The following is a 13,793-nucleotide window of genomic DNA, read 5'->3' on the forward strand; positions in this document are numbered from 1 at the left end:
GCCAAGCATACCTTTAATAAGGAATGGTTTTCCTTTTACTGCATAGGTACTGGATATCAAACCAGTTATGCAATACAGCCAAAGGATCGGATTTTTGCCTGCAGTGTTTTTGTGCAGTATGATGGTAAACTCTAAACTAATTTTTTTACTAATTTTTTTTTTACAATACATACATCTCACAGTCATTGATATCTCAGTAGAAGCTGTGCCTTCTCTCTTTACTATTCCTATTAGTTAAAACACACATACACACACACACACACACACACACACACACACACACACACACACTCATAATGTTGCTGTGCCCGCATAGCCCTGCCTCCATCAGAAGTACATAAACTTGAATGCTGTTGTGCCATGGTATGGAACAGGGTTTTCTTTGTTTCACTTTGCTGATGTGTATTTAGTCTTTGTGCTCCCAGTTGTGTCAGTCCCTCTTTGCCAATAAGTCAAGCGTTCCAGTCGTCGTTCCTATAGTTCAGTGTTTCTGGTTCTTAGATCCTTGCTTGTGTTTTATTTTCTAGCCTATTTTGGATTGCTGCCTGATTGACTTCCTGTTTTTAAAGTAACAGCTTTTTAATCCTGCTCATCTACAGTGTTCAGTTCTGATCAGTTAGAACTTCCAGTATTGTGACAACAATAAAAGGGACATCTTCAAAGTGCCATTTAAAATGACCTGGAGATGTTTTCAAATTTCTGTCAATACCTTTGTCCCATTATATTCACAAGCAAAAGGTTTCCAAAATACCTGCACAATGCTTCCCAATGTCACTTTGATTGTTAAAAAGAAGATTTTCAAATATTTTGCTGGCAGCTAAATTCACAAAGACATATGAAAGTACAAACCCCAATTCCAATGAAGTTGGGACGCTGTGTAAAACGTAAATAAAAACAGAATACAATGATTTGTAAATCCTTTTCTACTTAAATTCAACTGAATACACTACAAAGACAAGATATTTAATGTTTAAACTGATAAACTTCTTAGTTTCTTTGCAAATATTCACTCATTTTAAATTTGATGCCTGCAACACGTTCCAAAATAGCTGGACAGCGGCAACAAAAGACTGGGAAAGTTGAGGAATGCTTAAAAAACACCTGTTTGGAACATTCCACAGGTGAACAGGTTAATTGGAAACAGGTGAGTGCCATGATTTGGTATAAAAGGAGCATCCCCGAAAGGCGCAGCTGTTCACAAGTAAGGACGGGGTGATCGGATTCACCACTTTGTGAACAACTGTGCGAGCAAATAGTCTTACAGTTTAAGAACAAAGCTGATGAAAGGTGCTACCAGGGACTCTATAGCGCCCCCTGGAATATTAAAAATCCTACATGCAACCTACATGCATATACATGAATGACTTTCAGTATGCATACGTATCATGACCAGACGCACAAAAAACATCCACAATACCAAACTGTCACTCCAACAGGAAGTCAACCATTACGATTCAAAGTTCCCATTTCATCCCCATTTTGATCCGTTTCCGTGCCCTGAATACCTCCATGTATCAATACTGTTCCGTATACATAGTGCAACCTACTGGACACAGGAATTCAGACAAACATCCTATTTACATGACATTTACAGGTTTTTTCCTCCATATCATACGCTACAAGATGACATGCAACTAAAAGGTGTGCACACCTTAGCAACAGCGCTGCGGCAAATCAATAATCAAAACACAACTGACCACAAATTTGTTTAGGGATCTTTCACCTGCAGTCTATTTTGTTTTTTTATAGATTGCAGGGAGTTCTTCTGACTTCAGCGTACATTATTTGATACCGGCACAAGCAGGCCACCAAATCATAAAGCAACAACTTCCTCATTCCTATCTGGACCAAACTTCACATTTGATAAGAATCCGATATACAGACATAGTCATAGCGCCACATTTTGGACACATGAAATGACATTTAACCCCTTCCTGCGCTGTCCGAAACACGGACAGTTAACAGATGCGTACACAATAATCAGGCAATGGGCCGGGTACACGGCCTGACAGCAGCATTCCTAGACGCGTGTGGACTGCAAGGGCCCATTCATCGCTGCTTACAGCTTTAATTTTACATTGAACCATAGCAGTATTTTTGAGTATAAATTAAACGGAAAGTCGCACATTTGTGTGCTTAAATCTTGATAAATCTGTGCTCTTGGTGTCTGTGTATTGATGCCTAATTAACACATGATGAACGTGTTTGACAACTGTGTGTATTTACGAAGAAGTCAGAAAAGTTTACTTTGTTGGAAGCATATCAGAACATCAGATATCAATGTTGTTGTTTCTCCTGGTGATTCACAGAGGAGAGATGTTTTTTTTGTTTTAAGTGGCAGGGCAATGTGGCCACCAAATTTGCAGGTGGTATGACTGTTGTGCAGATGACCCTCAGCAGGTACACTCGGTCAGTCAACCCATTTATATCTCTCTGATATCCAGAGTTCCTCAACCCTCTCCCTTGCTGATCAGCCCAGTGTAGTGTGTTCTCATTCCACATGTCTTCCACTTGCCTCTGTTCCTTCCTTGTCACACTATCTATTTATCTATTTTTCCTCTTAGCTCTCTTAGCAGTTTCACTCAAAACCATGTAAACAGTTTCATCTCAGATCTATGTCTATGCTGGAGCTCCGAGTCCTGATTCAAAGAGCAGAGTGCGTCTACAGCCAAGGTTTGACACCAGCCAAATAAGCTCAATGTTCCTTCTGTCTCTGTAGAATTTACCTCAACTTTTGCAATGACATGCCCACATTGTAGACAGTGCATTTGGCATGAAGAGAGAAAGAAAAAGGGCAACAGAGAGCGGGATACATATACTAACCTGCAATGTTCATTATCTGCAGAAACCAGGGTAAAAATGCACTTTTCTTAAACTTGTGCTACAAGACGAGAAACAATAAATAGAGAACACAACTGCTTCCACCTTAGTGCAGGACTGAGCAAAACAAGAATTGTTATTGTTTATTCACCTTAACATGGCTGTACTCTGCCTTGCCGGACTCACTGCTGACAGGCTTGGTCTCGGACCTGGGTTTGAGGACTTGGCGCAGTGGGCTAGAAATTGGCAGGCCTGTCACACTGATCCCATCTGAAAAGACACAATGGGCACCACACAGTCAGCACACAAAAAGCACAGGGTACAGAGACGATGCCCATTACACAGTGGCAAGCGGAGCAACAGGGCAAACGGTCTCACATGATTAACACCACTAGACACTCCATGATGTATTACAAGGTTCTACAGGAGCTATTTTGTGATGAAGTGTTTTAACGACTTTTTCCACTTTTTAATGTGCTCACTTTCCCTCATCTATCTCTTGTTGTGAAAGATTTCCCAGAGGGGCCATGCTCCTTACAATTACTTGACTATCCACAGGAAACAGGCCCAGACCTGTTGCTTTTGATCAGAGGTAAGGCTTGAGGCAGGTTAATTTAGTTAGGAAGCCAATTATTTAGTATGTGATCACACCACATACGTCAAAAAACAATATGTCCTGTGGCTGCTTGAATATTAGGGCTTTTATTTGACAATATATTGGCTTCTAACCCTTCTAACTTATAACACGTGTCTCATGTATAATTGTTCAATGTCAATTGTTGTCACACAACTATACTTATTTCCCACTTTTTATACTTATTTGCCCTAAAGCCATTTGAGTTTTCAATATTTTAAAATTATACAAAATCTGAGATGGCAATGTTCATGGTGCTACAACAAGCATGTGAAGAATAAACTCATGATTTTATATTCATGACCTTGAGAGAGTCAGTGTGGACACAGGAACAGCTGCACTATCAGCAGCTGCATTAGGAACCACCACAGGGGCTGCCGCTTTAAACCCACTCAGACAATACTCAAAAATGACGCCCAGAGCCCACGCTCTGACGTCAAACGAATCATATCGCTCTCTGACGTCAGTAGAATGCAAAGCCCTGCAATTTCCCCAAAGAGAGAGGAAATTACAGGCCTTTGCAGCAGCTCAGGCAATTGGGGTTCACGGCAGACAGATGGACATACTCACTTACTATCAAACTCTGTAACAACCACATGCAAGACTGGCAAAATAGAGCCAATAAGAAGACTAATACTGGTAAAAAAGAAGGAGTCAGAGCCACAGACTGGTGTGTGTGGAATGAATATATGGATGTACTGACAGAATTAATGCTGTGAAACTGTGGATTATGCTAAATTTACCATGACTGCAGGTAAATCAGCATAAGCTGAAGACTGTCGAATACGCTCGACAGTCCATTCATTTCTGTGGGAATGACTAGATCTCTGATGTGTTTGTGAGAACTCCTCCCTCCCTTATTTCAGGCTGGAATATGCCTCGAGTGTGTTGAAAAATTAGGACTTCAGAGAGACGGTATACAACGTGTTCCACGGGATGTTTGCAAAACCAAATTTGCCAACTCATTGATGAATGTAATATAGCTACAGCGAGTGAAAGGTTTGAGGACATATTTGGTTAACATGGGTAGACTTGCTGCTGTGTCACACAATATACAACAAAACTGGCAGCCCAACCTTCTGATAGATCTGTCACCATGTCGAGCATCATTGCTCCTGTTTGGGTCTAGATCCGTGTTTTTAAGTCCTGGTTATTGAGGCCCCCTGCCCAACATGTTTAAAGTTTCCCCAGCCCTCACAAATGAATGGGTGACTATCAGGCTTCAGCAGAGCTTGATGACGACCTGATCATTTGATTAAGGTGTGTCAGTGTAAGGGAAACAACTAATCCAGGAATACCCTAAAGTACATAAAAAAGTCACTTTTTTGACAGATTTTAGATTTCAGACGTATTCAGTGCACCACAGAAAGTGAGCTCAAAATAAGTTAGCTAACTGATTGATGAATACATGACAGCTCTATTGATACCTTATACATTAGGTGAAACTGAAAGCGAAGCACCCAAACGAAGGCCACCCAAGTACAGGGAGAACATGCAAACCCTACAAAGAAAGGCTGTGCCCCAGCCAGGATTCCAACCAGGATTCTTGCCCTGAGGCAACAGTGCTAATTTGTGTGACACCATACTGCCTACGAAAAACAAAAGCAAAAAGTTTTATGGAAATTTGTTCCTAATGATTGCTGTCACTGCATTGGTGTGAGCAATCTCCTCTCATTATGGCCTCATTCTCTACACCCTTCTGTTAAACTGTTAAAGAAATGCATCTGGCAGAAGAGGAAACGGAGATTACATTCTTTATAAACTGTTTCCTTGTTTATAGCACACTGTCTGTTTGAGGAGGTACACATGACTTGCTATGTCCTGTGGCACAGAGACTGTGTGAGTAATGTGTGGTGTGATTGACAGTGGCACTGCTCACAGTCATTCTCTCCTTTACCCCTCCTTCCAATCAGTATCCGTCTAGTTCTCTGTCTAAGGACCTCGGGGAAAATCGGCTGAACTCAGCATTTGTTTCAGTGGCTGCCTGGCTGTCTGGATTTAGGTAGAACACCAAAGACTGGGAGTGTCACCTCTGGTATAATTATAACATTATTAGCACAGAGCGGAAGGTTCATGAGATACTGTGAATCTCTGAAGCGAAAATCACGCTCACACTTACAAGCCTTTTTCCTGGAAAATGGGTATATCTAATGAATATGGAAAAAGTTATTTGTTACAGTGTAAACATTAAGAATGAATCCACATGAACTAAACATGGACAATGTAATGTTTTATAACTGTGAGTACTGTAAAAACATTTTGACTGATACTGAAGCTTTGTGGTATTTCTGGACATAAAATTTGCCATTAATCCAATTCAAACAATGGCAGAAAACAGATATTACAATTCAAATTTACAGTGCTTTATTCATAAACACACTGTTATTCTGAGCTTACACGCAGCACTGAAACTCTGAGAACACCATTATGCTTCTATCAGTCTTACAGAGTGAGGGAGAGGAAAAGAGATGTATTATGAGCTGATGTAAAGAGATCCGAGCAAATTATATTTGTCTTTATATAAAGGCCGTACAGTGTGCTTGGATGCTCCATTAAACTCGAATGTAAATTGTATACAAACATCTACTTTGTTTTGACAGCAGTATCAATTGTCTGACATGCAGAGATCCACATGGTGTTTAACTTCAGTCAACAGCGATCAATTTTCTCCTACAGACCTTTTCGTTTTGTGGCTGCCAATGTTTTGTTCCCCATGAAATCAATAACATAAAGTACTTAGTACTTCCACAGACAGACCATTTCCACCACTAAAATCACTTGCGATAAGCAGTCACTGTGTTGCTGTTTGTGAACTGTCAAGCTGAGAGATAACCTGTCAAACATCGTTACCCATTCTGTGGTCTTCTTCCTTTGATTTTCTGATAATTAGGTTTACTCAGGTTTCTGTCGGTTGCTCTCTTATCTTTGGCTGTTCACCCATAATGGTTATCACCACTCAGTGCTCCTTTTTTTCTGTCCAACAAACTGGAAAACTGGAAGCAAAAGAAGATCATCCGTTTGTTACTTTTACTTACTTACTCATTGTTATCTTTGGGAAATACAAACATGAACAGATAAAATCCAAGTTAACATTTAGCCACATAAGCGCCTCTCTGTAGCTGCATGAAAATCTGGGTCAGTAAGGCAACAATCACAGTTTTGCTAGCCAGTTAAATATGGTCCATTGGTCCAAACAGTGTCCACAGATGACTTCCAGTATGGTTTTGTGTAACAAACCATCTGGCACGTCACGACAGGTTTGGTGGGTTATGCTAGAAAAGAACTGCATGATGCGTTGTCCAAACCATGTCCTTTCTGGGGCCTCAATATATGTTTTATTTTCAGCCACTTCAATATTTATTAGTGACCAAGTTGGATATATTGGAGCTTCCAAAACAGAGCTTTCCAGTCGTATTTGCTACTCGGAAGGGGAGAGGTGAGATGTGAGATGTTTTAAGCAATTGGAATTCAATTTGTACTGGATGCTTCTCTGACTCATTTAAATCTTGCTTTCCAATCTAGCCAAGACGCACAAAAGAACTGGGTGCAAAGATGGTCTTTGATTTTCACCAAGAAGTTTTGGATCAAAGAATCTGTAAACAGGATTACTAATCTGACCAGAGAATCAATGCCATTTTTCAAAACTTGATTGACAAGACTGCTTCAACACTTAGTACTACAGATTTATTTTGGTCAGAACCAAACAAGTGGATAGGTTTGTACCAGTCAGTACTTTCTTCTTGGATTTTTTTTTCAACAAAAATCTAACCAGACTCCCTGGTATTTAGAACAGCAAGTAAAAAGCTTTCTAGAATTGGGTATCAGTTGAATTACTGCTGCAGCAATTGACAAAAGGGGGGGATGAAATGGAAACCTTAAATGAACATGTCGCAGGTTATTACTTTAAAAATGATTCTTTGGGGTAAGTCTGCAGGTGTTACTTGAAAGATAATTAATTAAAAAGTAACTATACAAGTAGGACAGCAGTTTTCTCACTGATGTCAACTAAGGACAAAGAGAAAACACTGAGACAGCACCTCCCTCCCCCTTACTAATTTCAACAGAGCTTCTGAAAACATCTTTGTCTCCATTTAAGTCCTTTAATTCATGTTGTTGATTGGATGTATTTCTTATGTTTCTTACTTTGTTCCTGATGTAGACATTTACTGTGGTATAAGGAGCAATTTTCAAAGACCATCACATTAATGTAAGCGGTCGCATTGTCATTAGGTACACCACTCACACCGTTTAAAACGATAAAGCTTGCTGTAAGTCAAGGCCCATTAGTCGTGAGCAATGACATCACTCCCATCTGATCCTGAGTTATGGTGTTGTCGTCTCGAGCCAGACTCAATGTGAGGGATAAACTCGTCTGAGGGTAAATCAATGAGGCTCGGCATGTTTTGAATGTTCCCCCTCTACTGTTTTCTTTGGCCTTGTCTGCTTCGCCCCTTCTGCCTCAGCTGAAACACAAAGGACATCGAGTGCAGCGCTGCCAGGCAAGATCACAGTTAAAAGCTGATGGATTGACTGTCTTCACAACGTGCATGTAAAAACAGGCGATCAATAAAAAGCACACACTTAGTGAAAGATTCCGCTGATGATAAATTACTTTGAAGACTCTGACAGCTGTTATCAGGCAAAAACTAATTCCCACCTTTAGCACAGGATGACAAACAGTGAAAACTAAACTTTGGTCATATGAGGGCTGCTAGACATCTGAGTGTAGGGTTATATTTAGTGCAGAGAAGTGCTGATGTTAACACAATACCAGCAGCATACACATCAGACAGATTCTGACACACACTACCCAAGCTGTGAGCTATCATTTATCCTCAGGCTGTGGAGAAGGGTGAAAGTGGAAAAAAGACACAGAAAGAGAATAGAACTTTTCACCTAGGCAAAGTGGAAAAATTACTCATATCCACCTTTGTAGTCATCTATAGTAGTGGTCAAGAGTTGTCATACACTTGGAAAGAACATGTATATCATGATAGGCTTCAGTTCCAATAATTTCAATAATTTGCTTCAAATCTGAATTTGTTTTCTGAAAATTTGACCAAATCTACTGGCCCACAAATAAACGTACAATAATTCTAATGTTTGGTAAAATGAGCCTTGGCCATTTTCAGCTCAATTAGGTGCTTTTGATGGGCTTCCTCAAGCCTCTGGCTGAATTTTAACCACTCCTCTTGACAGAATTGGTGAAGTTCAACTAAAATTGTTGGCTTCCTGGCACAGACTTGTTTCATCAGCACAGCCGACATGCTCTTGATGGGGTTCAAGTCAAGAATTTGGGAAGGCCATTCCAAAACCTAAATTCTAGCCTGATTTAGTCATTCCTTTAGCATGAACCTTTTGATGTGTGTTCAGGATCAATGTCCTGTTGGAACACCAAACTGCACCAAATCTTCTGGCTGACAACTTTAGGTTTACCTGAAATATTTGGAGATAGTCCTCCTACTTTTTTATTCAATTTACTTTCTTTAAAGCAGTAGATCAACAGTAGGCAGCAAAACAGCCCCAAAACATAATACTAACAGCACCATTCTTGACACTAGGTCTGACGTGCTTGGGGTTAAAGGCCCCACCTTCCCTCCTCCAAACATATTTCTGCTCATTGTGGCCAAACAACTAAATTTTTGTCACATCTGACCACAGAATACTTTTTCTTTTTCCATGTGATCAGTAGCAATCTTCAGTCACGTCTGGAGCAAGGATTTCTTTTTTTGTACGGCAGCCTCTCAGCTCATATTGATGCAAAATACACTTGGCTATGTCTCAGAAGATATTAAGAGGCCTTGCTACAAAGAAAAAATGATCCACACCAATTTCTATAATCACCTAACTTGATTGTTCAAGTGGCTGTATGTATGTTTTGGAGCCAACAGATTTGGTCACATTTTCAGAAGACCCATAATATATTCTGATTGAGCCAGATTTCATTTGTTCTTTTTTATTTTTTGTGACAAGGGAATATGTGTTCCTCTCATTCCATGAAAGTAAAATGGGAGCCGTAGAAACCACTGGGACTTAAGTCTGCCATGACATATATTTTCTTTTACAGGTGTATGTAAACTTTTAGCCGCAACTGTACATATTCATCATTTTTCTCATTTTTTCATATTAGGTGGGAGCAGCTTATGTTATGCTACTTCAGTTTTTATGACCACTATTTGTTCCAGTACTGATTGTGCTGAGCTACCCGATGCTACCAAGGACAATTCATGCTGATTATGCAAACAGAAAAAGGGCCAGAATCTTGGAGGTGTACAGCAAAAAGTGGTCATTCGACATCAGTATTTGGTGCAGTTGTCATGTCTAGTTTATTTCATCTTAGCTTAGCATAATGGCCAGAGTACTGTAGGTCAAACAGCTAGACTGGCCATGTTCTAAGTTTTGAAAATCCACCTACCACCACCTCTAAATGTTGCTATTTAACATGTTATATCTCATTTGTTTAATCTATACGCGAAAAGAAATATAAAAAATCTAATTTATATGCTAACCTAATCCTCTGCTTGCACTATCATCAGAGATCGTGGATAGATATGAACAGTATAGATTTGCTGACTTCAATGCTACAAAGCTTCAACTGTTGCCATGGTGCGCAGCGTGCACAAATGCAGTCACATCACTCGCTTTGACGTGTGTAACTTTGACCATCCCTCCGCACTCACCGGTCAGAAGGGTAGACAGTGGCTGATATCCCCCTTCCTGTCGTTGTCTCTCATTAGACTCAAATTACTAGCCAAGAATACAGGTAAATAATGACCGCAGGTTTGATGAAAGCAAGATAGCTTGTGTTATGTTAGGCTTGGCGAGTACTACATGGTGGAATTAAAGGTTGATGATTGTACCTTGAACCAGCACCTTATCGTGGTGGAGGGGTTTGAGCGCCCGAATGATCCTAGGAGCTATGTTGTCCGGGGCTTAATGCCCCTGGTAGGGTCTCCCAAGGCAAACAGGTCCTAGGTGATGGGTCAGACTAAGATCGGTTCAAAAGCCCCTAATGACAGACAGAACAACGAGGACGTTTACGTCGCCCTGATTGGCGTCACCAGGGCCCCACCCTGGAGCCAGGCCTGGGGTTGGGGCTCGCAGGCGAGCGCCTGGTGGCCGGGTCTTTGACCACGGGACCCGGCCGGGCACAGCCCGAAGGAGCGACGTGGGCCCACCCTCCAGTGGGCTCACCACTCGCAGGAGGGTTCAGAAGGGGCCGGTGCAATGTGATGTGGGTGGCAGTGGTGGGCGGGGGCCCCGGCGACCCAATCCCCGGTCGATGACTCTAGCCATGGGGACATGGAATGTCACATCACTGGGGGGTAAAGAGCCTGAGCTGGTGCAGGAGGTTGAGCGGTACCAGCTGGAAATAGTCGGGCTCTGGAACCCAACTCCTTGAGAGAGGCTGGACTCTCTTCTACTCTGGAGTTGCCCACGGTGAGAGCCTGAGTACCTCAAGTCTCTGGATGTTGTGGGGCTGTCTTGGTTGACACGTCTCTGCAGCATCGCGTGGGGGACAGTGCCTCTGGACTGGCAGACCGGGGTGGCGGTCCCCCTATTCAAAAAGGGGGACCGGAGGGTGTGTTCCAACCATCAGGGGATCACACTCCAAGTCTATTCCAGGGTACTGGAGAGGAGAATTCGGCCGATAGTGAAACCTCGGATTCAGGAGGAACAATGCGGTTTTCGTCCGCGCCGCGGAACACTGGACCAGCTCTATACCCTCCGCAGGGTGCTCGAGGGTTCATGGGAGTTTGCCCAACCAGTCCACATGTGTTTTGTGGACTTGGAGAAAGCATTCGACCGTGTCCCTCGTGGCATTCTGTGGGAGGTGCTCCGGGAGAACGGGGTCGGAGGCCCTCTGTTAAGGGCTGTACGGTCCCTGTACGACCGGAGCAGGAGCTTGGTTCGCATTGCCGGCAGTAAGTCAGACCTGTTCCCAGTGCATGTTGGACTCCGGCAGGGCTGCCCTTTGTCACCGGTTCTGTTCATTATTTTTATGGACAGAATTTCTAGGCGCTGCCACAGACCGGAGGGGGTCTGGTTCGGGAGCCACTTGATTTCATCTCTGCTTTTCGCGGATGATGTGGTCTTGTTGGCTCCTTCGAGCCGGGACCTCCAGCATTTCCTGGGGCGGTTTGCAGCCAAGTGTGAAGCGGCTGGGATGAGAATCAGCACCTCCACATCCGAGGCCATGGTTCACGACCGGAAAAAGGTGGCTTGCTCCCTCCAGGTTGGGGGAGAGTTTGTGCCTCAAGTGGAGGAGTTTAAGTATCTTGGGGTCTTATTCACGAGTGAGGGAAGGATGGAACGGGAGGTTGACAGGCGGATCAGTGCAGCGTTGTATCGGTCTGTCGTGGTGAAGAGAGAGCTGAGTCGAAAGGCGAAGCCCTCGATTTACCGGTCAATCTACGTTCCTACCCTCACCTATGGCCATGAACTTTGGGTCATGACCAAAAGAATAAGATCCCAGATACAAGCGGCTGAAATGAGTTTCCTCTGCAGGGTGGCAGGGCGCTCCCTTAAGGCCCCCACACACCGCCCAGACGTCCAACTGCCTTATCCGACCACTCTCCGACCACTCCGTTGCCTCTTGTCTGACCCGTTCGGCAGAAAAGTTGCATTGAACACACCGCTTCGACGTGCTGCCTACTCCACAGTAGCGTGTACGTTCTGCACTTGCGCGAGATGCAATAAGCGGGTGGCGCTTGTGTTGTGAGTTGTAAACGAGAGGCTTGTGCACGCAACTCTCTTTACTTTCGATCAAAACGAAACTTAACTATTTCTGATAAAAACAGCTGTATACTAAACATGCAGCGAGGCATTACCAGACGAACAAGAATTAATTCGTCCTGAACGGACATAACAACTAGTCTCGTGCCAGTACTGCAAAACATGAAAACGGGGAATGACAGAACGGAGTACATAGAAAAACAAAGTGCACACAGTATTCCGCCCCTCCCACACACCGCGCTGATTCGCCAGCACAACGCCAATCAGAACGGCCATTCAGCTGGCACACAACCAATCAGAGAATCCAATGGCTCAGACGTCCGACGGCCCTCCTCCTCAGACTTCGCATGCTTAGTCGGATCCGACAACGTCCGCGCGGCTCCGAAAGCTTCCGACGCAGCTGAACACACCAAACATATATGTTCCCGATCTCGTCCGAGCCTCTCCAAACGCTTCAGACGTCCAACGGTTGGGCCGGTGTGTTCCTACCTTTGGAGATAGGGTTAGAAGCTCTGTCACTAAAAACAAGTGCTAGGTAAATGCAGTCCAGTAACCAATCATTCCTCGATACTGCAAGTACTTTATTTTCATTTTTTTTAATCCACCATTTGGAACCCAGTGGCACAAAATGTATAGTTTAGACCAACAATTTGTTGACAATGGTTTAGTTAAACTGTATCTAGAAGTTGGGAACACTATCAAAGAAATCCTTAAATCCACTAAGTTGTGTCAAAATGCATAAACTGCCATAAGGAGGAATGCTTGTTACGTAAAAATGTGGTGTCTCTTAGGTTATTGAGTGAAAATTACAAAATTGAACAATTGCATGTACCATGCTTCTCAGATTGTTTTTGCTCATCTAAAATATGACGAGAACCAATTAGTGTAATACTGAAAATACTGAAACATAACAAGCAGGTACATCATTCCACTAAGCTTCACAAATACATTATCAAAGGCATTCAAAACTTTGTTTTAGGAGAGATAAACACACTTAACCTAACCAGCAAGATGATTTGTTATACAGAACCATCTGGGAAGTCGTCCTAGGAAAGGACTGACACTTTTAAAAGAAACTTTGATAACCCATCTGCCTCCAGCTAACACGGGCTTATCTCATCCAATCAGACTGACAGTATGACAGCGCTACCATCAGCAGAGCCCATTGGTAAAATCAAAATCTTACTGCAGCCGGTCGGGTGAAAAGTGAAAAAAAAAATTCCGCCGACAGTAGCCTTTAATGCTGTTCTTTTCTCTACTTTCAATTAAATATATTCTCCAGTTCTTTTCTGCAATAACCTTTTAAGAAGCAAGGAGTCACAATTGTTGCTTTTTATTAGCCTGGCTTACAGTAGTAGTACAATGTCAGGAAACGGGGAATCAGTTAGTGCTTAATATACGTGGCAGCTGTTTTCGAAAACCACCACTGGTTGTTTTTCCGATTATTAACAGATTAAAGAAACAAGGTTCAATGTTAATTAGTAGCTTTAAAGATGGTGGGATGCATATATGTTACCTGTGAGAGCCTGGCTAGTGGTTTTTCTCCCAGCCTACAGTTTTCATGCTAAGCTAAGTTACTCACCTCCTGGCTCTACAGATGTGA

The 13,793-nt window shown here is 42.7% G+C and overlaps 1 protein-coding gene across 2 annotated transcripts in view; it reads right to left on the reverse strand.

The window, feature by feature from the left end:
• trappc9 (trafficking protein particle complex subunit 9) overlaps window positions 1-13,793 on the reverse strand; it is a 257,722-nt gene that overhangs the window by 153,604 nt on the left and 90,325 nt on the right. For both annotated transcript variants that reach the window (XM_030412357.1, XM_030412356.1), the window contains one exon: window positions 2,972-3,090. In XM_030412357.1, the coding sequence (XP_030268217.1) occupies window positions 2,972-3,090 (119 nt within the window). The remainder of the gene's footprint in view (window positions 1-2,971; window positions 3,091-13,793) is intronic.

Source organism: Sparus aurata, chromosome 3 (assembly GCF_900880675.1).
Source record: "Sparus aurata chromosome 3, fSpaAur1.1, whole genome shotgun sequence".
Classification (NCBI taxonomy): domain Eukaryota; kingdom Metazoa; phylum Chordata; class Actinopteri; order Spariformes; family Sparidae; genus Sparus; species Sparus aurata.